Source organism: Hemitrygon akajei, chromosome 23 (assembly GCF_048418815.1).
Source record: "Hemitrygon akajei chromosome 23, sHemAka1.3, whole genome shotgun sequence".
Taxonomy (NCBI): Eukaryota; Metazoa; Chordata; class Chondrichthyes; order Myliobatiformes; family Dasyatidae; genus Hemitrygon; species Hemitrygon akajei.
In genome coordinates, this window is record NC_133146.1 from 64,560,310 (window position 1) to 64,587,994 (window position 27,685).

Genomic DNA, 27,685 nt, shown 5'->3' on the forward strand with positions numbered 1-27,685 from the left:
TTCCTAAATGGACATTGAAGCTTTGGACACTACCTCACTGTTTTAAATATACAGTATTTCTGTTTTTGCACATTCTTTTAAATCTATTTAATATACGTAATTGATTTACTTGTTTATTATTATGTTTTATTTTATTTATTATTTTTTTTCTCTCTCTGCTAGATTATGTATTGCATTGAACTGCTGCTGCTAAGTTAACAAATTTCACATACTGTTGATAATAAAACTAGTTCTGATTCTGACAGTGATTTCATGGAGTTCAGTCCCAAATCTTCTATTTGCTTAATTTCCCACCCTCTGATCCATAGTGCTCTGAAACTTAGACCCTGATTTGTTAATTCTGGATCCAACAGAGCCCTAGATGAAGGTCTTGATATCCTATATTCCCTTCACTTATTTGTCCACGTCACTGATATGATATTGTATTTGAGTTGGGCCTGATTCACAGGGCATTGTGCTCCCCATCTTATCACTTCTCAAAGTAGAGGCTCCAGTTTTGCCCTAATCAAGATACCAACTCTCAGTCCTTCCCTACCCAACTGAAGGTGTAGGATCCAAACACCTATGCTCAATTAGCCCTTGAATCCTTGCCCCCTTCCTTCACTCTTGATTCAAGACTCTGATCTTTCTTACTCCATCCACTCTTGCCTCATGTCTGCTCTTCTCTACAACCATGTTCCTGACCATTTTACAAGGGTCTTAAAGAACACAGCTCTAATGTCTTCTTTTACTACCTCTAAAGAACTGTGACCTGTGAGAGAAAGAATCTTGCCATCTTGCCTTATCTGTCTGCAGCTATGCTCCCATTTCTAGATTACCCAATTGGTGGGGCGGGGGGAAGAGATTCTTAGCATCTAGCCTGTCAAGTGCACTCAATAAATTTCAAAAAAGGTAATCTTTTCTGCTTACTTTCTGCTTTTAACCCTAATGTGTCTCAGCCTATCTTGTTCAACGATTCACAATCAGTCTCTTCACCCCAACAATAAACTTAAATGTACCTTCCCTGAAGTGCCTCCAATGTGAGTACAGCCCTTCTGAAGTAAAAAGACTAAAACTGTATGCAATGTCCAACTAATGTCCTGAAATTTGTAGTAACATTTACCTCCTTTTATTCTCTAAACCATTGCATATTAATGCATGGCTGAGAGACTGGTGTAGGGGGCAGGACTTCGTGTTCTTGGATCATTGTGGCCTCTTCTGGGGGAGGTACGACCTGTACAAAAAGGATGGGTTACACCTGAACCCAAAGGAGTCAAATATCCTATGAAGCAGGTTCAATAGAGCCATTAGGGAGGGTTTAAACTAATTTGGTAGGGGGAAGGGAACTGGAGTGATAGGGCTGAGGAAGGGGAAAAAAGAAATAAATCAAAGATGGCATGCAACAGAGATGATAGAAAGGACAGGCAGGAGATGAGGCATAATCACAGCCAGTGGGATGATTTGCAGGGCAATAAAGGCATGTGCAGTTAAAACAAAAAGCAACAAATACTGGACTGAAAGGATTATATTTGGATGCACGCAGCATAAGAAATAAAATGGATGACTTGAAATTCAGCTATAGATTGGCAAGTATGATGTTGTGGCCATCTCTGAAACTTGGCTAAAGGATGGCTGCCATTGGGAGCTGAACGTCCAAGGAGATGCAGAGTATCAGAAAGACAGGGAGTGGTGTGGCCCTGTGTATAAGACATAATATTAAATCATTAGAAAAGGATGACTTAGAAGATGCAGAGTTTCTATGCGTTGAGTTAAGAAAATTCCAATATATTAGGATTTCATTGGTATAAAGGAAATTACAATGGCATGAGAGCGGAACTGGCCAAAGTTAACTGGAAAGGGACACTAGCAGGAAGAACAGCAGAGCAACAATGGCTGAAGTTTTTGCGAAAAATGAAGAAAGTGCAAGACAGATATATTCCAAATAGGAAGAAATTTTCGAACGGAAGAAGTACACTACTGTGGCTGACAAGTGAAGTAAAAGCAAAAGAAAGGGTATACAAGGAAGCCAAAGCTAGTGGGAAGATAGAGAATTGGAAAGCTTTTTAAAAAAAAAAATTGCAGAAGGAAACTAGGAAGGTCATTAGGAAGGACCAATAAAAAATGACACTGGAGATATTGTATTGAGAGATGCAGAGATGGCAGAGGAACTGAATATGTATTTTGCATCAGTCTTCACAGTGGTAGACATCTGCAGTATACCAGACATTCAAGAGTGTCAGGGAAGTGAAGTATGTGCACTGAAAATTATGACTGAGAAGGTGCTCAGGAATCTTAATGGTCTGAGGGTGGAAAAATCTCCTGGACTTGATGGAATGCACCCTCGGGTTCTGAAGGAAGTAGCTGGAGAGATTGCGGAGGTATTAACAATGATCTTTCAAGAATCAATAGATTCTGGCATTGTACCGGATGAGTGGAACATTGCAAATGTTACTCCACTATTTAAGAAGGGTGGGAGGCAGCAGAAAGGAAACTATAGACCTGTTAGCCTGACATCGGTAGTTGGGAAGTTGTTGGAATTGATTGTTAGGGATGAGATTACGAGGTACCTTGGAGGCACATTTCAAGATCGGCCAAAGCCAGCATGGAAAGGAAAATCCTGCCTGACTAACCTCCTACAATTTTTTGAGGACATTACAGGGTAGACAGAGGAGATGCAGTAGATGTGGTGTACTTGGATTTTCAGAAGGCCTTTGACAAGGTGCCCCATTTGAGGCTCCTTAGCAAGGTAGGAGCCCATGGAATTACAGGAGAGTTACTAGTATGGGTGGAGCATTGGCTGGTCGGCAGAAAAGAGAAAGTGGGAATAAAGGGATCCTTTTCTGGCTGGCTGCCGGTTATCAGTGGAGTTCCACAGGGGTTGGTGTTCGGACAGCTACTTTTTACGATGTATGTCAATAATTTGGACTATGGGATTAATGGATTTGTGGCTAAATTTGCCGATGATACAAAGATAGGTGGAGAAGCGGATAGTGTTGGAGAAACAGAGAGACTTAGATAGTTTAGTGGAATGGACAAAGAAGTGGCAAATGAAATACAGTGTTGGAAAGTATATGGTCACGCATTTTGGTGGAAGAAATAAACAGGCAGACTATTATTTAGGTGCGGAGAGAATTCAAAATGCGGAGATGCAAAGGGACTTGTGCAGGATACTCTAAAGGTTAACCTGTAAGTTGAGTCGGTGGAGAAGAAGGCGAATACAATGTCAGCATGAATTTCTAGAGGTATAGAATGGAAGAACAGGGATATGCTGCTGAGGCTGTATAAGGCACTTGCGAGGCCACACTTGGAGTATTGTGTGCAGTTTTGAGCTCCTTATTTTAGAAAGGTTATACTGATATTGGAGAGGGTTCAGAGAAGATTCACGAGAATGATTCCAGGAATTATAGGGTTACCGTATGAGGGATGTCTGATAGCTCTTGGGTTGTATTCCCTGGAGCTCAGGAGAATGAGGGGGTATCTCATAGGAACATTCTGAATGTTAAAAGGCCTGAACAGATCAGAGATGGTAAAGTTATTTCTCATGGTAGGGGAATCTAGGTCAAGAGGGCATGACTTTGGATTGAAGGTCGTCCATTTCGAACAGAGATGCGGAGAAATTACTTTCACCAGAGGGTGGTATATCTTTGGAATTTGTTGCCACAGGCGGCTGTGGAGCCCAAGTCATTGAATGCATTAAAGCAGAGATAGGTAAGTTCTTGATTAACCAGGGCATCAAAGGGTATGGGGAGAAGGCAGGGGAGTGGAGATGACTAGAAGATTTGGATCAGCCCATGATTGAATGGTAGAGCAGACTCGGTAGGCCGAATGGCCTACTCAGCTCCTATATCTTATGGTCTTATGGTCAATAAAGGTCAAAATTATATTTGCCTTCCCAATTTATAATATATTTAATGTATGTACAAGGACATTCAGATCTATGTGAAGAAGCATTCTGTAATCTTTCTCCGTTTAAATAATACTTAGCTTTTATAATATTCTCACTAAAGTGAATAAACTTGCATTTCCCCACATTATGTTCAGTCTGACAAATATTGTCCATTCAGCTGTAAAGCTCTTCATGTCTTCCTCAACTGGCTGATTTAACAGTCTTTGTATTGTAGCAAATTTCACTACATTATGTTCTAAATTTTGATTTTAGTGGCCATCTAATAGATTGTTTTGGGCACACAAAAGAGCTTTTATGCAGTCATTGCTTATTTTGAAACAAATGTAAGAATTGAATCTTTCCACATGAGGGGAACCAATTTTCATGTGTGATCCATATGAAAACTATGAATTTCTCTGTTGCAGTTATTAAACATTCTCTCATAGATCCTTCTGGGGAAAATAAATCTTTATTTAATTAATAATGGATAATGATGCATCCTTTTTTTTTATGTTACTTTGTAGTTAAGGTATAATTTTTTTGTTGCCCACACATTGCTGCAAAACAGTATTTGAATTTGTACCCAAGCAATACTTTCAAACAAAAGTTTCTGTCAACAGAAAGGTGTGACTAATATGAAATAGTTGATAAATCCATTGCCATGTTGTCATACCTGGAAATGTATGACATACACACCTGTTCCTTTATCCAGCAGTTTACACTGGTCTAATCTCAAATAATAATGAGTCAGCCTACAGAGAAGAAGTCATCACCCTGACACAGTGGTGTTAAGAAAACAACCTCTCCCTCAATGTCGCAAAAACAAAGGAGCTAGTTGTGGACTACAGGAGGAATGGAGGCAGACTAACCCCGATTGACATCAGTTCATCTGGGGTTGAGAGGGTGAACAGCTTTACTTCCTCAGTATCACCAAGAATCTCACGTGGTCCGGACATACTGGCTGTGTGGTGAAAAAGGCACCTCTTTCACCTCAGATGGTTGAAGAAGTCTGGTGTGGGCCCCCAAATTCTAAGAACTTTCTAAAGGGGCACAATTGAGAGCATCCTGACTGGCTGTATGACTGCCTGGTATGGGAACTGTATTTCCCTCAATCTCAGGACTCTGCAGAGAGTGGTGCAGACAGCCCAGCACATCTGTAGATGTGAACTTCCCACTATTCCAGACATTTACAAAGAGAGGTGTGTAAAAAGGGCCTGAAGGATCATTGGGGACTCGAGTCATCCCAACCACAAACTGTTCCATCTGGGAAATGGTACCACAGCATAAAAGCCAGGACCAACAGGCTCCTGGACATCATCTTCCACCAGGCCATTAGACTACTTAATTCATGCTGATGCAACTGTATTTCTATGTTACATTCACTATCCTGTTTAACAAAGATTTGTTGTAAATTACTATAAATTGCACATTTAGACAGAGAAGTAAAGATTTGTACTCATGTATATGAAGGATGCACAAATGAAGTCAATTCAATTCAATAGAAAGAGAAAGCAAAAGTCAGAGGAAAAGTTTTGTCTTCTCTAGATCAATTATCTAAATTATCTCCTAACTTTTAACCATAAAATAACTTCAGTATTAGAACTTGCAGAGAAATGTGACAAAAGATCACGGAGCTTGTAGCAACTCACATTTCTATTTTATAGCTCATGAAAGGTCACAGGATTAAGGACAAAAAGTCAGAAATTGGTAACACATGATAAACTGTATGTTTGATTGATCAGTATCACCTATGGCCACAGCTATTATTAGCTCACACTAGACGTGGTGTCAAAATACAGTGCCTATAAAAAGTATTCACCCCTCTTGGAAGTTTTCATGTTTTATTGTTTTACAATATTGAATCACAGTGGAGTTAATTTGCCTTTTTTAATATTGATCAACAGGAAAAGACTTCCGTGTCAAAGTGAAAGCAAATTTCTACAAATTAGTCTGTTTATATGACAATTACTATTACAAAATAATTGATTACATAATTACTCTCCCCCTTCAAGTCAGTATTTAGTGGTTCACCTTTGGCAGCAATTACAGCTTGAGTTTGTTTTGAGAGGTCTCTATCAGCTTTGCAGATCTGGACACTGCAATTTTCCCCTATTCTTTACAAAACTGCTCAAGCTCTGTCAGATTGCATGGGTATCATGAGTGAATAGCCCTTTTCCAAGTCCAGCCACAAATTCTCAATTGGATTGAGGTCTGGACTCTGACTTGGCCACTCCAGGGCATTAACTTTGTTGTTTTTAAGCCATTCCTGTGTAGCTTTGGCTTTATACTTGGGGTCATTGTCTTGCTGGAAAACAAATCTTATCCTAAGTCACAGCTCTCTTGCAGTCTGCATCAGGTTTTCCTCCAGGATTTCTCTGTATTTTGCTGCATTCATTTTGCCCTCAACTTTCACAAGCCTTCTAGGGCCTGCTACAGTGAAATACCCCAACGGCATGATGCAGCTACCTTCATGCTTCACAGTAGGGATGGTGTGTATTTGATGATGTGTGGTGTTTGGCTTTTGCCAAACATAGCATTTATTCTGATGGCCAAATCAATTTTGGTTTAATCAGACCATAGAACCTTCTTCCAGCTTACTCCCACATGCCTTCTGACAAACTCTAGCTAAGAATTAGGTTCTCTCTTTGCCATTCTCCCATAAAGCTGTGACTGGTGAAGCACTCAGGCAACAGTTGTTGTATGCGCACTCTCTCCCAACTGAGCCACTGAAGCTTGTAACTCCTCCAGAGTTGTCATAGGTCTCTTTGTGTCCTCCCTCCCTAGTCCCCTTGTATGGTCACTCCTTTTTTGAGGATGGCCTGCTCTAGGCAGATTTGCAGCTATGCAATTTCTTTCCATTTCTCGAAGATTGACTTGGAAATATTCAGTGACTTGGAAATTTTCTTGTATCCATCTCCTTGACTTGTGCTTTTCAATAACCTTTTCGTGGAGTTGCTTGGAGTACTCTTTTGACTTAATGGTGTAGTTTTTGCCAGGATACTGACTCACCGGCAGTTGGATCTTCCAGGTAGAGGTGTATTTTTACTACAATTAATTGAAAAAGCCTTGACTGCACACAGTGATCTCAATTTAACTAATTGTGTGACTTCTAAAATCAATTGACTGCACCAGTGATGATTTGGTTTGTCATATTAAAGGTGAATACTTGTACAATCCATTATTTTGTGTTTTATATTTGTAATTAATTTAGGTCATTTTGTAGAGATTTGTTTTCACTTTGACACAAAAGGCTCTTTTTCTGTTGATCTATGTCAAAAAAACTAAATCCACTGTCATTCAATGTTGTAAAACAATAAAACATGTAAACCTCTGTGGGGGTGAATACTTTTTATAGGCACTATATTTGCATAATTTTGTGGTTCCAATTTGAACACAGGATTTTCATTAATCCTATGAAATTAGGCATAGCTAATTAATGTAGCTTATAATTAGTTATCTACTGGACAGCATTTTGGCATAATACATCATCCTATCAAACATTGAGGCATAGTGACTTCCTGCAGAACAATTGTGATAAATTTAAAACACAGATATTTACAATATACATTAATGATTTAGATGAAGGGATTAAAAATAACATTAGCAAATTTGCAGATGACACAAAGCTGGGTGGCAGTGTGAAATATGAGGAGGATGTTAGGAGAATGCGGGGTGACTTGGACAGGTTGTGTGAGTGGGCAGATGCATGGCAGATGCCGTTTAATGTGGATAAATGTGAGGTTATCCACTTTGGTAGCAAGAACAGGAAGGCAGATGGTGTCAAGTTAGGAAAAGGGGAAGTACAACGAGAACGAGATCTAGGTGTCCTTGTTCATCGGTCATTGAAAGTAAGCATGTAGGTACAGCAGGCAGTGAAGAAAGCTAATGGCATGTTGGCCTTTGTAACAAGGGGAGTTGAGTATAGGAGCAAAGAGGTCCTCTGCAGTTGTACAGGGCCCTGGTGAGACCACGCCTGGAGTATTGTGTTCAGTTTTAGTCTCCAAATTTGATGAAGGACATTCTTGCTATGGAGGGAGTGCAGTGTAGGTTCACGAGGATGAGTCCCGGGATGGCGGGACTGTCATATGCTGATTGATTGGAGCGACTGGGCTTGAAGGCATTGGACACGCTAGAGGCAGGAAACATATTCCCGATGTTGGGAGAGTTTAGAACCAGAAGCCACAATTTAAGAATAAGGGGTAGGCTATTTAGAACGGAGTTCATGAAAAACTTTTTCACCCAGAGAGTTGTGGATCTATGGAATGCTCTGCCTCAGAAGGCAGTGGAGGCTAATTCTCTGGATGCTTTCAAGAAGGAGTTAGATAGAGCTGTTAAAGATAGCGGAGTCAAGGGATATGGGGAGAAGGCAGGAACGGGGTACTGATTGTGGATGATCAGATATGATCACATTGAATGGCGGTGCTGGCTCAAAGGGCCGAATGGCCTACTCCTGCACCTATTGTCTATTGTAGGATATAGCAATTGGAATAAATGGAAATCCTGTATGTAATCAGATTAGACCACTACTGAGACAATTCTGCTTTCATTTCAGCATTTGCAGTGCATTGCTTTGAGAGCTTAGATATTCCACTATATAGATAGTGCCTCCCATTTGTCACCTGTCTCGAAGGCACTTCTTGCATGTTGGCAGTGGTTATTTAAAAAAGGGAGCTTCGAGGGCATTTCTCCATTGTACATGGCATATCAGCGATGTCAACAGAGCTTTGCGAACTAAACAAAAGTACAGAAGGGATAAGCAGAGCAGCCATTGTTGCAAGTAGGCCAGTGGTGAGAGTAGAAGTGACAGGCTTTGGCTCAAAGGAGGCTTCGGCTTTGTGTAAAGCATCTGTTATGGTTCCTTTTTACCTTTTTTTTCCTCTCTTACTATACCATTTAAATGGCTGTGGTGTGTTCTTGGTGCTGAATGTTGGAGTCTTGGGAGACCCAGAGTCTCCCAGGGAACTAAGTATGTGTGAAGTGCATCCAGTTGCAGCTCCTTGAAGACCGTGTTAGGGATCTAGAGCAGCAACTGGATGATCTTTGGCTTGTACAGGAGAGCGAGGATATAATTGATCATAGTTGCAAGGAAGTAGTCACCCCGAAGTTACAGGAGGCGAGTAGCTGGGGTGACTGTCAGGAGAAATGGAAATGAGCAGTTAGAGTAGAGCACCCCTGTGGCCATTCCCTCCAAAAACAAATATACGGATTTTGATGCTTTTGTTGGTTCGGGGGGTGACTTCCCGGGAGAATGCCATGGTGACCGGATTCCAGGCACCGAGCGTGGGTCCATGGTGCAGAAGGGAAAGAGAGAGAGGGGAGCGGTAGTGATAGGGGACTCGATAGTGAGGGGACCAGACAGGAGATTCTGTGGACGCAAACAGGATACCCGAATGGTATGTTGCCTCCCTGGTGCCAGGGTCAGGGATGTCTTGGATCACATCAACAACATTTTGGAGAGGGAGGGGGAGCATCCAAATGTCTTGGTACATATTGGTACCAATGACATAGGAAGGAAAAGCAATGAGATCTTGAAAAGAGAATTTAGAGAGCTAGTTATAAAGGTGAGAAACAGGACCTCCTGGGTAGTAATTTCTGGATTGCTGCCTGTACCACGCGCCAGTGAGGGCAGAAAAAGGATGATTTGGCAGATAAATGCATGGCTGAGAAGCTGGTGCAGGGGGGAGGGCTTCAGGTTCTTGGATGATTGGGATCTCTTCTGGGGGAAGGTATGACCTGTTCAAGAGTGATGGGTTACACCTGAACCCAAGGGGGACCAATATTCTCATGGGCATGTTTGTTCGAGCTGTTGGAGAGGGTTTAAACCAACTTGGCGGGGCGGTGGGAACCAGAGTGAAGGACTTAGGATAGGACGGATGGTAAAAAAGTAAAGATAGTGTGCGGTCAGACTGTCAGGAAGGGCAGGCAGGTGATGGGTCTTAGTTGCAGCCAACTGGCCGAGTGTCAAATCATTAGGGATGCAGAATCAGAAAGGATAGCAAATACAGTAGTCAAGGTATTGTATCTAAATGTGCGTAGTATAAGAAATAAGGTGGATAATCTTGTTGCAATATTACAGATTGCCAGGTATGATGTTGTGGCCATCACTGAATCGTGGCTGAAGGATGGTTGTAGTTGGGAGCTGAATGTCCAAGGTTACACGCTATATCGGAGGAAACTAGCAATTAATATTAAAGGGGATAGTAAAAGTTTCTTTCAAGTAGGTTAAAAATAAAAGAGAAATAAGAGTGGATATAGGACCACTAGAAAATAAGGCAGGAGAAATAATAATGGGGGACAAGGAGATGGCTGATGAACTAAATGAGTATTTTTCATCAGAGTATGCTGAGCTCGTTGACTTCATTAACTTTGCCTCCAAATTTCACCCTGCCCTCAAATTTACCTGGTCCATTTCCGACATCTCCCTCCCTTTTCTTGATCTTTCGTCTCTATCTCTGGAGACGGCTTATCTACTGATATCTACTATAAGTCTACGGACTCTCACAGCTACCTGGACTATTCCTCTTCCCACCCTGTCTCTTGCAAAAATGCCATCTCCTTCTTGCAATTCCTCCGTCTCCACCGCATCTGCTGTCAGGATGAGGCTTTTCATTCCAGGATGAAGGAGATGTCTTCCTTTTTTTAAAGATAGGGGCTTCCCTTCCACCACCATCAACTCTGCTCTCAAGCGCATCTCTCCCATTTTACGCACATCTGCTCTCACCCCATCCTCCCGCCACCCTACTTGGGATAGGGTCCCCCCTGTCCTCGCCTACCACCCCACTAGCCTCTGGATCCAACATACAATTCTCTGTAACTTCCGCTATCTCCAATGGGATCCCACCACCCAGCACATCTTTCCCTCCCCCTTTCTTTCTCCCTAGGCCTCCTGTCCCATGATCCTTTCCCTTCTCCAGCTGTGTATCCCTATTGCCATTCAACTTTCCAGCTCTTAGCTTCATCCCTCCCCCTCCTGTCTTCTCCTATCATTTCAGATCTCCCCCTCCCCCTCCCACTTTCAAATCTCTTACTATCTCTTCTTTCAGTTAGTCCTGACGAAGGGTCTCGGCCCGAAATGTCAACTGTACTTCTTGCTATAGATGCTGCCTGGCCTGCTGCGTTCCACCAGCATTTTGTGTGTGTTGCTTTATTTTTCATCAGTATTCTCTGTGGAGGACACTAGCAGTATGCATGATGTTGTAGTGTCTGAAGGAAGAGAAGTGGGTGCAATTACTATTATAAGAGAGATGGTGCTCAAAAAGCTGAAAGACCTAAAGGTACATAAGTCACCCAGACCAGTTGAACTGCATCCTAGGGTTCTGAATGAGGTAGCACTAGTGGTTGTGGTGCCATTAGAAATTATGTTCAAAAATCATTGGCTCTGGCATGGTGCCAGAGGACTGGAAAATTACAAATGTTACTCCTTTCTTTCAGAAAGGAGGAAGGCCCCTGAAAGGAAATTATAGACCAGTTAACTTGACCTCTGTGTTTGGGAAGATGTTAGAGTGAATTGTTAAGGATGAGGTGATGGAGCACTTGGTGACACAGGACAATTTAGTACAAAGTCAGCATGGTTTCCTTCAGGGAAAATCCTGCCTGATGAACCTGTTGGAATTCTTTGAGGAGATTACAAGTAGGATAGATAAAGGGGATGCAGTGGATGTTTTATATTTGGATTTTCAGAAACCCTTTGACAAGGTGCCACACATGAGGCTGCTTACCAAGTTAAGAGCCCACGGTATTACAGGAAAGTTACTAACATGATTAGAGCATTGGCTGATTGAGAGGAGGCAGCGAGTGGGAATAAAAGGATCCTTTTCTGGTTAGCTGCCAGTGACTAGTGGTGTTCCACAGGGATCGGTGTTGGGACCACTTCTTTTTATGGTGTATATAAATGATTTAGATGATTGAATAGATGGCTTTGTTGCCAAGTTTGCAGATGATATGAAGATTGGTGGAGAGGCAGGTAGTATTGAGGGAACTGGTAGTATGCAGAAGGACTTAGACAGATTAGGAGAAAGTGTAATGAAGTAGCAAATAGAATACTGTGTTGGAAAATGCATGGTCGTGCATTTTGGTTGAAGGAATGAGTGTGCAGACTATTTTCTGAATCGGGAGAAAATTCTAAAATCTGAGATGCAAAGGGACTTGGGAGCCCTGTGCAGAACACCCTAAAGGATAACTTGCAGGTTGAATCAGTGGTAAGGAAAGCAAATGCCATGTTAGCATTTATTTCAAGAGGTTTAGAATACAAGAGCGAGGATATGATGCTAAGGCTTTATAAGGCACTGGTAAGGCCTCACCTTGAGTATTGTGAACAGTATTGGGCCCCTCATCTTAGAAAAGATGTGCATGCGTAGGAGGTTCATAAGGATGACTCTAAGAATGAAAGTGTTATCACACATGGAATGTTTGATGGCTGTGGGTCTGGGATTCAGAAGGATTGGGGTGGGGATCTTACTGAAACTATTTGAATACTGAAGGGCCTGGACAGAGCAGATGTGGAAAGGGTGTTTCCCATAGTGAGAGAGTCTAGGACAAGTGGGCACAGCTCAGGATAGAGGAACGTCCTTTCAAAGCAGAAATGCAGAGAAATTTCTTTTGCCAAAGGGTGGTGACTTCGTGAAATTTGATGCCACGTGTAGCTGTGAAGTTGGGTGTATTTAAGGCAGAGATAGGTTCTTGATTGGCCGTGGCATCAAAAGTTGCAAGAAGCCCTGGAAATGGGGTTGAAGAGGAGATTTTTAAAAAAGGATCAGCAATGATTGAATGGTGGAACAGACTCGATTGGCCAGATGACCTAATTCTGCTCCTTTGTTTTATGATGTTATGGTCTCGTGTCTAATCCACTAATCTACTAATTTCATAAAAATAAAAAACTGGAAAATTTCTGCAGGTGTGGCCACGTGATTAAGATTGAATGTTTTAGGTCTGTAATCCTCCTTCAGATGCTATATTTGCTCTCCTCAACCTGACCTCAATCTCCCTCTTGATCTGAAACCCCAATGTACAGCTACCCCATCATACTCTGTCTTTCATTTCTCAGTTTTTCTCCATTTACCCCCATATTACCAACACTAAAAGTTATAGGAACAGCTTTTTCCCTTATAACCATATAACAATTACAGCATGGAAACAGGCCATCTCGGCCCTTCTAGTCCGTGCCGAATGCTTACTCTAACCTAGTCCCACTGACCAGCACTCAGCCCATAGCCCTCCATTCCTTTCCTGTCCATATACCTATCCAATTTTACTTTAAATGACAATACAGAACCTGCATCTACCACTTCTACTGGAAGCTCATTCCACACAGCTACCACTCTTCTGCCATCAGATTTCTAAATGGTCCATGAACCCAAGTTCACTACCTCACTATTCCGCCTTTGCACTATTTATCTATATATCTATTTATTTTTCTATTGTTGTGGATTATTGTAATTTTTATGCCTGCACTGTAGTGCTATACAGAACAACAAATTTCATGACGCTAGTGACAATAAAGCTGATTCTGATTCTCTATCCCCACTCAATTCCCCAGTGGTCGACAATCTGCTCTGATGTCCAGGTAATTTAAGAATTCTGTTCCTTCCCAAATCATCCTCCATTCCTTGATTCCTCAGACAATCTGATGCTTCAAACCTCCATTTATCCTTCAGGCAAACTGCCAGACTGCTCTCCCACAAACATCACTCTGATTTCCAAGGCAATGTGTCAGTCCTCTCCAATGGAATTTTTGTGTAATACAGGGGTTCCCAATCTGTTTTATACCATTGACCTCTACCATTAACCGAGGGGTCCGTGGACAACAGGTTAGAAACCTCTCATGTAATGAGTCGGCAAAAGAAACTGTTACTAAACTCATATCTGTGCCACTCAATTTCTACAATGTCTAAATTCTAGTATATAGCATTGTGCAATATTTTTGTTCCTTTTTAATCCCATTCCTTTGTGCTGATCTCAATGATCCCAGAAGCTGATTTAAATTCCTGTAACACCACGAAGGAGAGTAGTGAAGTTATCCATGATGTTGCATCCCTCTCACAATTGCAACCAAAAACAGATTAAATGCTCATTCATCTCACTACGCTGGGAGATCTTATTTTATGCAAAGCAACTGTAGTTATAATAGCAGTTATCACATAAAATTAATTTATTGTAAATGAACTGTTTTAGGATATCTGTGAGAGATGTGGTATGGCCCCATGTGTACAATTTTCTTTTGAAGAAGAAATTATCATATTCAATAAATCCAGCTTTGCTCTAGTCATTATTTTTTCCATTATTTGAGCAGCTAATCAGTATCTTGTCCGTCTGATTGAAGACAAAAAGGAACTGTCCTTCAAAAAGCCAACAGAGGATAGAATGAATTTGGTGTTCCAGGTATTAGAAGATCTCTTGCCAGAATTGGGCATTTATACCAGTGTATTGAACCTCATCAGGGATGAGTTGTATGGTAAGAAGATCCAGCTATTTAAATACCCTTTGTATAGCTTTGTAAATATTGCTTCATTTTTCACATGAAAAATATGTTAATGTTAATATGTGTTAATGTTCTGTGACTAAGATAAACTTATAGAAAGGTCAAGTTTTAGTGCTCAAATTTGATCCAAATTATTATTATATAAACTTGCCTGGATACACTTGGGTAAGGATGTGAAACAATAGCATTCAAATTGGTTAGTTGATGATTAGAGTATTGCATACAATGCTGGTTACCAAACTACAGGATGGATGTGCATGTAGCAATGGAGAGAGTGCAGGAGAGATATTGCATAGAATGGAAGAGCTCTGCTTTGGGAAGGAGAATACAACTATAGCTGTGAAGATCCCTGCTGCACCTAATGACCTTGTGATTTCTGTCTAAGAGGCCAATGTTAGGCTGTCTTTAAAGAGTGAACACTCGCAAGGCGGAAATTCCCAATGCAGTACCTGGTAAGGCTCTGAAAACCTGTGCCAAATCAACAGGCGGGAGTATTCAAAGACATATTCAACCTCTCACTGCTACAGGTGGAAGTTCCCACTTGGTTCAAAAAGGCAACAATTATACCAGTGCCTAAGAAGAATAATGTGAGCTGCCTTAATGATTATCGCCCAGTAGCACTCACATCTACGGTGATGAAATGCTTTGAGAGGTTGGTCTTGACTAGACTGAACTCCTCCTGCCTCATCAAGGACCTGGACCCATTGCAATTTGCTTATCGCCACAATGGGTCAATGGTAGATGAATTCTTAATGGCTCGGCACATGGCTTTAGACCACCTGGACAACACAAACACCTATGTCAGGATGCTGTTCATCGACTATAGCTCAGCATTTAGTACCATCATTCCCACAATCTTGATTGAGTAGTTGCAGAACCGGGACCTCTGTACCTCCCTCCGCAATTGGATCCTCGAGTTCCTAACCAGAAGACCACAATCGATGCAGATTGGTGATAACATCTTCCCCTCGCTGACAATCAACACTGGTGCACTTCAGGGTGCTTAGCCCACTGCTCTACTCTTTATATACTCATGACTGCATGGCTAGGCATAGCCTAAATACCATCTATAAATTTGCTGATGATACAACCATTATTGGTAGAATCTCGGGTGGTGACAAGAGGGCGTACAGCAGTGAGATATGCCAACTAGTGGAGTGGTGCCACAGCAACATCCTTGCACTCAACGTCAGTAAGACGAAAGAGTTGATTGTGGACTTCTTGAAGGGTAAGACAAAGGAACACATATGAATCCTCATAGAGGGATCGGAAGTGGAGAGAGTGAGCAGTTTCAAGTTCCTGGGTGTCAAAATCTCTGAGGGTCTAACCTGGTCCCAACATATTGATGTAGTTATAAAGAAGGCAAGACAGCGGCTATACTTCATTAGGAGTTTGATGAGATTTGGTATGTCAACAAATACACTCAAAAACTTCTATGGATGTACCGTAGTGAGCATTCTGACAGGCTGCATCACTGTCTGGATGGGGGGGGGGGGGGGGGCGGCGGTGGGGGATGGAGGTGATACTGCACAGGACCGGAAGAAGCTGCAGAGGGTTGTAAATTTAGTCAGCTCTATCTTGGGTACAGGACATCTTCAAGGAGCAGTGTCTCAGAAAGGCAGTGTCCACTATTAAAGACCTCTAGCACCCAGGGTTTGCCCTTTTCTCACTGTTACCATCAGATAGGAAGTACAGAAGCCTAAAGGCACACACTCAGTGATTCAGGAACAGCTTCTTCTCCTCTGCCATCTGATTCCTAAATGGACATTGAACCCTTGAACACTTCCTCACTTTTTTTAATATATAGTATTTCTGTTTTTTGCATGATTTTTAATCTATTTAATTCACATATACTGTAATTTATGTATTTATTTATTATTATTTTATCTTGTTTTTTCTCTCTGCTAGATTATGTATTGCATTGAACTTCTGATAAGTTAACAAATTTCACGTCACATGCCAGTGATAATAAACCTGATTCTGATTATTAGGATGTTGCATGGAATGGATACTGTAGTTATAATGAAAAACTGTAAAGTCTGGCTTTATTCTTGTAGAGGACTGAGGGAGGACTATTTACTGTAGAGCTTTACAAAATTATGAGAAGCATGGATGAGATGGAGTCATAGAATACTACTGCACAGAATCCGGCCCTTCAGCCCATTTATTCCATGCTGAACCATTAATCTGCCTAGTCCCATCGACCTGCACCTAGATCATAGCCCTCCATACCCCTCCTATATATATACCTATCCAAATTTCTCTTAAATGTTGAAATTGACCCCACATTGACCACGTGCTTTGGCAGTTTATTTCACACTCTCACCACCTTCTGAGTGAAGAAGTTCCCCTTAAACTTTTCACCTTCCACACTTAAGCCATGACCTCTAGTTGTAGTCTCACCCGACTTCTGTGGAAAAAGTCTGCTTGCATTTATCCTGTCTATACCTCTCATAAGTTTGTATACCTCTATCAAGTCTCCCCTCAATCTTCTACGTTCTAAGGAATAAAGTCTTAGCATATTCAGCCTTTCCCTAGATCTTGTGCCCTCAAATCCTGGCCACATACTTGTAAATTTTTTCTGCACTCTTTCAATCTTACCTTGAATGCCGAGTGACTGAATCTCCTTGACCAACCTCCCATGTGGGACCTTGTCAAGTACTTTGCTAAAGTCCCTGTAGACAAAATCCACTGCTTTGCCTTCATCGGCTTTCCTGGTAATTTCCTTGAAAAACTCTATAAGATTGGTTAGACACAACCTATCGCACACAAAGCCATGCTGACTATCCTTAATCAGTCCATGTCTCTCCATTTACTTACATATCCAGTCCCTTAGAACTTTCCAATAACTTTCTCACAACTGATGTCAGGCTAACCAGCCTATAATTCCCTGGTTTCCTAAACAACATAAGCTATCTTCCAATCCTCTGGCACCTCACTGTGTCTAAGGCTGTTTTAAAGGGTGTCAGGGAATACCTTGTCAGGCCTTGGGGATTTATCCACCTTACTTTGCTACAAGACAGCAAACCCCTTCTCTGTAATCTGTATATAGTTCATGACCTTGCTGTTACATTGCCTCACATCTGTAGACTCTGTGTCCATCTCCTGAGTAAATATAGTGGGAAAATCCATTTAAGATCTTCCCCGATTTATTTCGGCTCAATGTATAGATCACCATTCTAATCTTCCAGAGGATCAACTTTGTCCCTTGGAGGCATGAGAATTGCCTAAAAACATTACATATAATGTCTTTCGTGAAGCAGATGTGGTTAACCATTACCGCAGACAGTGAGGAGGTAGGGGGAGGTGAGGCTGGTTCGAGGGATGAGCTGACATGCTGAGGCATTCCGAGGCAGAACGTGTTTGTGTTTGAGCCATTGGGGAATCAGTTGCAGTTGGTATCACTACCAGAGATGGAGGGAGTGGTTTGGAGAGGAGTTGATGCGGAAGAGTTTTGATGCCCGTCCACCTAACACAGGTGTGAAGTTGGATCACTCCAAGCACTGAGCTGATTGGTGAGTTTGAGAATGGCCTTGAGTTGGGTGGCCTGGGTGTGTCGCCGTACCTGGATCCAGGTCCTGGAGTATGGCAGTACTCTGTGCTAAGTCAATTTAAGTGTTGGCCCAGATAGACTGGAAGCCCAAGTGTCTGGTACAGAGGCGAGGGTCAGGCTGGTTTTCGCTTGCTGTCCTGTGAATGTTTATTCTTTTCTCCTCGGTGCCAAGGCAGTGAACTGAACCAGCTGCTGTGCATCCCTGCCCCACTGGTGTGAATGCTGGATACCAAGGTTTGGTTTCAGACTATTCTGGCTGCTCCAGGAATGGATCGGGACTCAGTCTGGTTCAGGATGCTGTTGGCTTGCTTCTATTGTTTGCACCATGTATGTTTTTTGTTCTCTCTTCCCCTGCACAGTGTTTTTTGGCCTTTTTTTATTGGATTATTCGAGTTTTATATAGTACTATATGTCCCAGTGCTTGTCACTAAAATAATGTGCAGTTTCCTTAATGTGTGCTTAGGTTATTTATCTAGCATTCAGACTCTTAATGATTGTTCATATTGTTGTTGCTACCACTTTCTTCAACATCTTCAAGATGGCATTTAACACAGAGTCCAAGTTATACCAGTATTTCAACTTAAAGTTCAGCTTGTTAGCCTGAAACATTGGGGAAAATTGGGAACAGTATATTGTTTTGTAACATCAGAATGAAATCATAATCTTAATATTAATATATTTCAGCTGAGTATCCAATTGCTGTTTCATATGTAAATGATTAGGTTTCCTTGGTAAAGTTGTTAGCAGATTTTCAAAAATACTAAGATGCTGTCAAACAATGGTGTCTTGCAGATGGAGTTTATAGTATCCAACATCCTGGGAATTCAGGGCCAGAGTCTGGAATAGCTGGCACAGCCACAAGAGCACCTTACTTCAGATTATTTCATTGTTTGCAAGAAAAACGGTTAGTGAAAATAAACTACCAAATATTTCTCATTGATATATTACTAGAAACAATATCTAAAAAAAACAAATTAACAAATTAGGTAAAAAAAATTAAACACCGTTACTAACAGGACTTCTCACCTTTACATCTGAAAGATTTACTGTAAGTCAGCAGATACGGGTACAAAACTCTGGTTTAGGTATTGCATTAGTAGAACTATTTTTGGGGATCAACCGGGAAAGTGGGCCAAGGAATAATAGTTGGAATTTAACTTGGACAAGTTCTTTCTGACAACATCATTCTACAGGACATGACACTCAGGGAGTTGGACTATATTATTTTTTTCTCTGTGACTATTTTACTACTACTATGTGCTATATGTACCTTGTGTATGGCTTATGCTGTGTGTGACTGTTGGTACTGTATTTTGTACCTTGGCCCTGGAGAAGCACTGCTTCGTTTGATATTAATGTTTCATGGTTTTCCTGTATGGTTGAATGACAATTGAACTTGAGCTTGAATTTTAAGATAGATAGATCATTTATTGATCCCAAAGGAAATTACAGTATCACAGTAGCCTTACAAGTGTACAGATATACAAATATTAGAAGAGAAATAAGAAAGAATAAAAGATAAATTACCTCAAACAGTCTACCAGGAGGGGTTTTCACTTCCCCAGTTATAGGTTGATTTATTATAGAGCCTAATGGCCGAGGGTAAGAATGATCTTATGTAGTGCTCCTTGGAGCAGCGCAGTTGTCTTAGTCTATTACTAAAATTGCTTCTCTTTTCAGTGAAGGTGGCATGCAGAGGGTGTCCAAAATTGCTAGGATTTTCCGTACGGTCCTTTGTTCTACCACGAGCCTCCAGTTTGACTCCTATAACAGAGCCAGCCTTTCTAAATCAGTTTATTGAGCCTGTTGGAATCACTTGTGTTGATGCCATTGTTCCAACACACCAATGCAGAGAAGATTGTATTGGTGACAGCAGAATGGTAGAACATACGAAGGAGAGCCCTACATTCCCAAAGGACCTCAATCTCCTCAGGAAGTAGAGGTGACTCTGGCCCTTCTTGTACACAGCCACAGAGTTAGTGTTCCACTCAAGTCTGTCATCCAGGTGCACCCCCAGTGTGAAATGTTGTGTTTTGGCCAGTTAAACCAGGACGGGACTTGCACAATTGCAATTCTCTAATGGTTCTTTAGAGAGTCCTAGGGTTACAAATCTGAAATACCCTGAAAGTAACAACACAGGTAATGGTGAAAAAGGTGGTTGGCAAGCTTCCCAGTCATGACATTGGGATATTATGTTACAACTGCTGTTGGGACCACATTTGGAGTACTGTATGCAGTTTTGATTGCCTAGCTATAGGAAAAATATCATTAAGTTGAAAAGGGTGCAGAAAAGATTTGCAAGGATGCTAACAGCACTGAGGGGCTTGAGTTAGAAGGTTGGATAGCACAAGGCTTGCTCCCTGAAGTGCAAGAGTTTGAAGGGAACCTTATTGAGCTACTTAAAAACGAGGGGAAATGGTCAGTCGTCTTCGCAAGGTAGGCCTGTCCATAGTAAAATTTAATTAATCTGAGCCATGTTTTGATGAGAATGTTATGGAAACATTTTTGGAGGAACATTAGTGAACATAAAACAATGAAGATAAATGTTGATACTGCTTAATAGAAAATTAAATTGTTCCAATAGAGTGTCCTGATGATGTTTATTAGTGTAATGGCCTGTGGAATGATTCAAAGTACTTAGTAAGTTGTCTGTAGGGAGTGTGCACATATGTTTAATGTATTATGTAAAAACAACTTGTATTTATATCATCGCTTTTGTGTTTTTTAAAAAAAAAGCCTCATAAAGTACAGGCAGTCCCCAGGTTACGAACGAGTTCCGTTCTTGAGTCCATCTTTAAGTCGGATTTGTATGTAAGTCGGAACAGGTACATCCAGTATTATTTAGCGTCAGTTAGTCAAACGTTTGTCTTAGTATATAGTATATATATTTTACCTTTCTGTGCATAGAAAACACTTAAGAAACGTATATATTTCAATAATTAAACCACTGCGTTGCTTAGTAGTAATTGTAGCTTTCATCAGGGCAGGGCCTTTCACATGATCCATTATTCTCACTTTATCCTTTACCTGTATCCTTTAAAATTGTTCCGATTGTTGACTGACTGTAGCCTGACGCTTTTCCAATGACTGCTGGCGTTTCACCTCTTTCCGATCGCTTTATTATTTCCACTTCAATTTCAATCGCGATTGCTTTCCATCAACGGAACAGAAAACTGCAGATTCAGCAGCAGCTGCGGGTCCTCTGCTGCCCCGGGTCCTAAAGTCCACCCACACTGAGACAGGTTAAATGGGACAAGTGGGGGCGGTGCTGACTGGAAAGGGGGGGTTCAGGGTGAATCTTGCTGAGAAATATTTAAGCCAAATACAAAGTTGCACACTCAACACAGTGTTAACGGCAATGACTAAAAATGGCGGATAGCGTTCTCCTCCCTCCGTTCGAAAGTTTGAGTTGTCCGTAAGTCAGACGTTCGTAACTCGGGGACTGCCTGTACTTCAGGGTGAATCTCATCAGTCAACAGTTAACGCTGAGATACTAGAAAAGGATGAATAAAATCTTGGTAAAAGAGTAAGTTTAAATGAAGTCCAAAAAAATAGAGAAGTTCAGGGAGCCTTTATAAATTGGATCTCAGCCAAAATTTTCAGATCTATAAATAAGATAACAATTATTGGACACAGGCTAAGTTTATTTTGGTTTGTGTCCAGAAGTACATCTTTTTTGCTATAGCATCCACTCAGTTTTCAGCTGTTGCTCCAAGCTGCTTTTCCTTTTGCTTTTTTGCTTTAATTTTGCTACTTAAATAGTTCTATCTTCTGATCTTAATCTTAGCATCAACTGTTGATATTAGTTCCTATATCTGTTGAGTAGAAAGAGTTTTGATAATTTAGTTTGGCAGCTATGTGAATCACTGAGCTGCATCTTGTGTGTTTACTAAATAGGACTAGCAATATTTGGACAATGATCTTGTTGGGATGACTTGTTTGCTAAGGCCGCTATCAGAGTAAACAAAATACTGTGGATTCTGGTTAATTCTAGTAAATCAGGACCAGTACATTTTGCCCCAAAGAAAAGGCTGCTGGAATTAGCAAATGGTTCATGAAAATTGTTAAAAAGGCTTAAAATGACAAACTGAGCAACAAATAATATATTTAAATAAAATACGAAACAAATTAGAACACTACTATAGTAATACAGTACTATAAAATGGTGTATCGATGGAGGAATTCAGCACTGTCGTGCTCTTTTGATTGACTGTAAATGAACAAGATCAGCACAGATACTTGGCACAGATAAGGACTGCCTTCATTCAATGCTATTGATGACTGCTCCAATCCTTCTTTTTCATTGTAGCATTCATGATGATTGTCAATATCTTCAAATTATTCATAGTTCCTAATTCACTGAAGTAGTGAAATTGTTTCATTTTCGCTGCTGGTCATTTCTGGCATCTCCAAGCCTGAATGCTAGAAACTGCAGTAAGCAAAATGGTTCTGAATGGTCATGCTGCTTGCTTCTTGGCAACTATCAGTGATAAAAATCACTGCTTTTTTCAACACAATGCATTTCAATACATTTTGGCAAATTGAACCATTTGGCTGTACTCCTACCTGCGTACTGACAGAGCCTAAAAGGCAAGGCTCCAGAGATTAAGACACCTGAGAGGTGGTCATGGGAGGCAGAGGAATAGTTTAAAAAAAACATAGAAAACCTAGAGCACAATACAGGCCCTTCAGCCCACACTGCTGTGCTGAACACATCCATACCTTAGAAATTACGTAGGGTTACCCATAGCCCTCTATTTTTCTTGGCTCCATGTCATCGTCGTCATCGTGGCTATCCCTCGAGGTCAAGGATGATGGTCTTTGTACTGTTGATCTATCACAGAGCGAAGACACCTGTGCGTGTATTTGTTTAACATGTACTTGATGCTGCAATCCAAGAAGCACACAATCTTGCTTCTCAGAGGCTGAGAGTGAAAGACTGAAGCATTGCTGAGGGAAGGTCATTTTTCTTTTCTTTAACTGTTCGGGGAAAAGAGGCTCTAATGCGCAGGCGCGTGACGAGGCGCGCCAAGGTTTAAAAGGGAGACCGTCACAACAGCAGCCAACGTCGTAGCGGCCATCATTGAAGTGGACTGAGTCGGAGTGGGATAGTTTTGGCTCAATCAGGCTTTGGCAAGAAAGAGGCAGAGGTGAGGGTAGGTTCCGGTAAGTTTCTGTTTTTCTTTTTTTTTTTTGGATTCAGACTAGAGAATATGCCAGGCAGGATGTTGGAATGCTCCTCTTGCAGGATGTGGGAAGTCAGGGAGACCTCCGGTGTCCCTGACAATGATACCTGCAAGAAGTGCATCCAGCTGCAGTTCCTAATAAACCGCATTAGGGAACTGGAGCTGGAGCTGGATGACCTCCGGATCATTCGGGAGACTGAGCAGTTTATAGATAGTAGCTTCCAGGAGGTAGTTACACCTAAGGAACAGGGCACAGGTAACTGGGTTACTGTCAGGCGAGGGAAGGGGAAAGGGCAGGTAGTGCAGGGTTCCCCTGTGGCCATTCCCCTCCAGAACAGGTATACCGATTTGGATACTGTTGGGGGTGGGGGGGATGGCTTACCTTCGACAAGCTGTGGCAGCTGGATCTCTGGCACTGAGTCTGGTTCAGCAGTGCAGAAGGCAGGGAGGAAGAAGAGGATAGCGGTAGTGATAGGGGACTTCATAGTCAGGGGTACAGACAGGAGATTCTGTGGTCGTGACAGAGACTCCCGGATGATTTGTTGCCTCCCGGGTGCCAGGGTCAAGGATGTCTCTGATCGCGTGCACAGCATTCTGAAGTGAGAGGGTGATCAGCCAGATGTTGTGGTACACATCGGTACCAATGACATAGGTAGAAAGAGTCAGGAGGTCCTAAAGAGTGAGTACAGAGAGCTTGGTAGGAAGTTGAAAAACAGGACCTCGAGGGTAGTAATCTCCGGATTGCTGCCTGTGCCACGTGCCAGTGAGGGTAAGAGTAGGATGCTCTGGCAGATGAACACGTGGCTGAGAAACTGGTGTAGGGGACAGGGTTTCAGATTTCTAGATCATTGGGACCTCTTCTGGGGCAGGTGGGACCTGTACAAGAGAGACGGGTTACACCTGAACTACAAGGGGACCAATATACTTGCAGGGAGGTTTGCTAGTGTTATTGGGGAAGGTTTAAACTAGATTTGCAGGGGGATGGGAACCAGAGTGCCAGAGTAGATAGTGGAATGGGGGTAAAAATAAATGATGTTAGTAGTTCATGCAAAGTCATAAATATTAAGGTTGTGTGTGGTGATAACAGTCTTCTGAGGTGTGTATATTTCAATGCAAGGAGTATTGTGGGAAAGGCAGATGAGCTGAGGGCCTGGATTGACATGTGGAATTATGACATCATAGCCATTACTGAAACTTGGCTACAGGAGGGGCAGGACTGGCAGCTCAATGTTCCAGGGTTCCGATGTTTCAGACATGGTAGAGGCAGAGGGATGAAGGGTGGGGGAGGGGTGGTGGCTTTGCTAGTCAGGGAAAATATTACAGCAGTGCTTTGGCAGGAAAGATTAGAGGGCTTGTCTACTGAGGCCATATGGGTGGAGCTGAGAAACAGGAAAGGTATGACCACATTAATAGGGTTGTATTATAGACCACCCAATAGTCAGCGAGAATTGAAGGAGCAAATCTGCAGAGAGAGAACAGACAACTGCAGGAGTCAGAAAGTTGTGATTGTAGGGGATTTTAATTTTCCACATATTGATTGGGACTCCCATACTGTTAAAGGTCTAGATGGGTTAGAGTTTGTGAAATGTGTTCAGGAAAGTTTTCTAAATCAATATATAGATGTACCAACTAGGCAGGATGCAATATTAGATCTCCTATTAGGAAATGAGTTAGGGCAGGTGACAGAAGTGTGTGTAGGGGAACATTTTGGTTCCAGTGATCATAACGTCATTAGTTTCAACTTGATCATGGATAAAGATAGATCTGGTCCTCGGGTTGAAGTTCTAAACTGGAAAAAGGCCAGATTTGAGAAATGAGAAAGGATCTAAAAAGCGTAGATTGGGACAGGTTGTTCTCTGGCAAGGATGTGATTGGTAAGTGGGAGGCCTTCAAAAGAGAAATTTTGAGAGTGCAGAGTTTGTATGTTCCAGTCAGGGTTAAAGGCAAAATGAAAAAGAATAAGGAACCTTGGTTCTTGAGGGATATTGGCACTCTGATAAAGAAGAAGAGAGAGATGTATAACATGTATAGGCAACAGGGAGGAAATAAGATGCTTGAGGAGTATAAAAAGAGTAAGAAAATACTTAAGAAAGAATTCAGGAGGGCTAAAGGAAGACACGAGGTTGCTTTGGCAGTCAGGGTGAAGGATAATACTAAGAGCTTCTACAGGTATGTTAAGGGCAAAAGGATAGTGAGGGATAAAATTGGTCCTCTTGAAGATCAGAGTGGTCGGCTATGTATGGAACCAAAAGAAATGGGAGAGATATTAAATGGGTTTTTTGCATCTGTATTTACTAAGGAAACTGGAATGGAGTCTATGGAAACAAGGCAAACAAGTAGGGAGGTCATGGAACTTATACAGATTAAAGAGGAGGAGGTGCTTGCTGTCTTGAGGCAAATCAGAGTAGATAAATCCCCAGGACCTGACAGGGTATTCCCTCAGAACTTGAGGGAGACTAGTGTTGAAATTGCAGGGGCCCTGGCAGAAATATTTAAAATGTAGATATCCACGGGTCAGGTGCCGGAGGATTGGAGGATAGTTGTTTAAAAAAGACTCAAAAAGTAAGCCGGGAAATTATAGGCCGGTAAGTTTGACATTGGTAGTAGGTAAATTATTGGAAGGAATACTAAGATATAGGATCTACAAGTATTTGGATAGACAGGGACTTATTAGAAACAGTCAGCATGGCTTTGTGCATGGTAGATCATGTTTAACCAATCTATTAAGAGTTTTTCGAGGAGGTTACCAGGAAAGTGGTTGAAGGGAAGGCAGTGGATGTTGTAGACATGGACTTCAGTAAGGCCTTTGACAAGGTCCCGCATGGGAGGTTAGTTAGGAAGCTAGGTATACATGGAGAGGTAGTAAATTGGATTAGACATTGGCTCAATGGAAGAAGCCAGAGAGTGGTAGTGGAGGATTGCTACTCTGAGTGGAGGCCTGTGACAAGTGGTGTGCCACAGGGATCAGTGCTGGGTCCATTGTTATTTGTCATCTATATCAATGATCTGGATGATAATGTGGCAAATTGGATCAGCAAATTTGCTGATGATACAAAGATTGGAGATGTAGTGTACAGTGAGGAAGGTTTTCAAAGCTTGCAGAGGGATTTGGACCAGTTGGAGGAATGGGCAGAAAAATCGCAGATGGAGTTTAATGCGGACAAGTGTGAGGTATTGCACTTCGGAAGGTCAAACCAAGGTAGAACATAAAAGGTAAATGGTAGGACACTGAGGAGTGCAGTAGAACAGAAGGATCTGGAAGTACAGATACATAATTCTCTAAAAGTGGCATCGCAAGTAGATAGGGTTGTAAAGAGAGCTTTTGGTACATCGGCCTTTATAATTCAAAGTATTGAGTATAAGAGTTGGAATGTAATGGTGAGGTTGTATAAGACATTGGTGAGACCGAATTTGGAGTATTGTGTGCAGTTTTGGTCACCTAATTACAGGAAGGATATTAATAAGGTTGAAAGAATGTAGAGGTTTACAAGGATGTTGCAGGGACTTGAGAAACTAAGTAACAGAGAAAGGTTGAATAGATTAGGACTTTATTCCCTGGAGCGTAGGAGAATGAGGGGTGATTTGATAGAGGTGTATAAAATTATGATGGGTATAGATAGAGTGAATGCAAGCAGGCTTTTTCCACTGAGGCCAGGGGAGAAAAAAAAAAGAGGTCATGGGTTAAGGGTGAAGGGGGAAAAGTTTAAAGGGAACATTAGAGGGGGCTTCTTCACGCAAAGAGTGGTGGGAGTGTGGAATGAGCTGCCAGATGAAGTGGTGAATGCAGGCTCACTTTTGACATTTAAGAAAAACGTGGACAGGTATATGGATGAGAGGGGTTTGGAGGGATATGGCCCAGGTGCAGGTTAGTGGGACTAGGCAGAAAAATGGTTCGGCACAGCCAAGAAGGGCCAAAAGGCCTGTTTCTGTGCTGTAATGTTCTATGGTTCTACTCCACAAATCAACCAACTGATTTCAATGGCATGGAAAGCACAACTACTGGAGCTGATGGATTTGTTGCAGCCTTCATCTGCCTTCACAGCCGTTGAGTTCAAAGTAACTTAGTCCACTTGTTCCACCGCTGAGGTCTTGGTTGGATTGTTCTTTCTCAGGGACCTCACCCTCGACCTTACCGCCATTGGTGACCCTACCAGGAGCATAGCTCCAGACGGCATCACTCTCGGGATCTCAGGACCACACAAGCTTCTCCACCACGACAAGGTGACAATCCACGGAGAAGTAGCTCCACATACCTCTCCAGAAATCTCTTAAAAGACCCTATTGTATCCGCCCCTACCACCGTCACCGGCAGCCCATTCCATGCACTCACTGCTCTCTGTGTAAAAACAACAACAATAACAACCTACCCCTGACATCTCCTCTGTACCTACTTCCAAGCACCTTAAAACTGTGCCCTCTTGTGCTAGCCATTTCACCCCTGGGAAGAACTATCCACACGATCAATGCCTCTCATCATCTTGTACACTTCTATCAGGTCACCTCTTATCCTCCATTGCCTCAAGGAGAAAAGGCCGAGTTCGCTCAACCTTTTCTCATAAGGCATGCTCCCCAATCCAGGCAACATCCTTGTAAATCTCCTCTGC

At 41.9% G+C, this 27,685-nt stretch overlaps 1 protein-coding gene across 1 annotated transcript in view; it reads left to right on the forward strand.

Moving 5' to 3' along the window:
* LOC140715509 (uncharacterized) overlaps positions 1-27,685 on the forward strand; it is a 449,684-nt gene that overhangs the window by 21,854 nt on the left and 400,145 nt on the right. The window contains exons 3-4 of the mRNA XM_073027850.1: positions 14,154-14,315; positions 18,688-18,799. Coding sequence (XP_072883951.1) covers positions 14,154-14,315; positions 18,688-18,799 — 274 coding nt within the window. The remainder of the gene's footprint in view (positions 1-14,153; positions 14,316-18,687; positions 18,800-27,685) is intronic.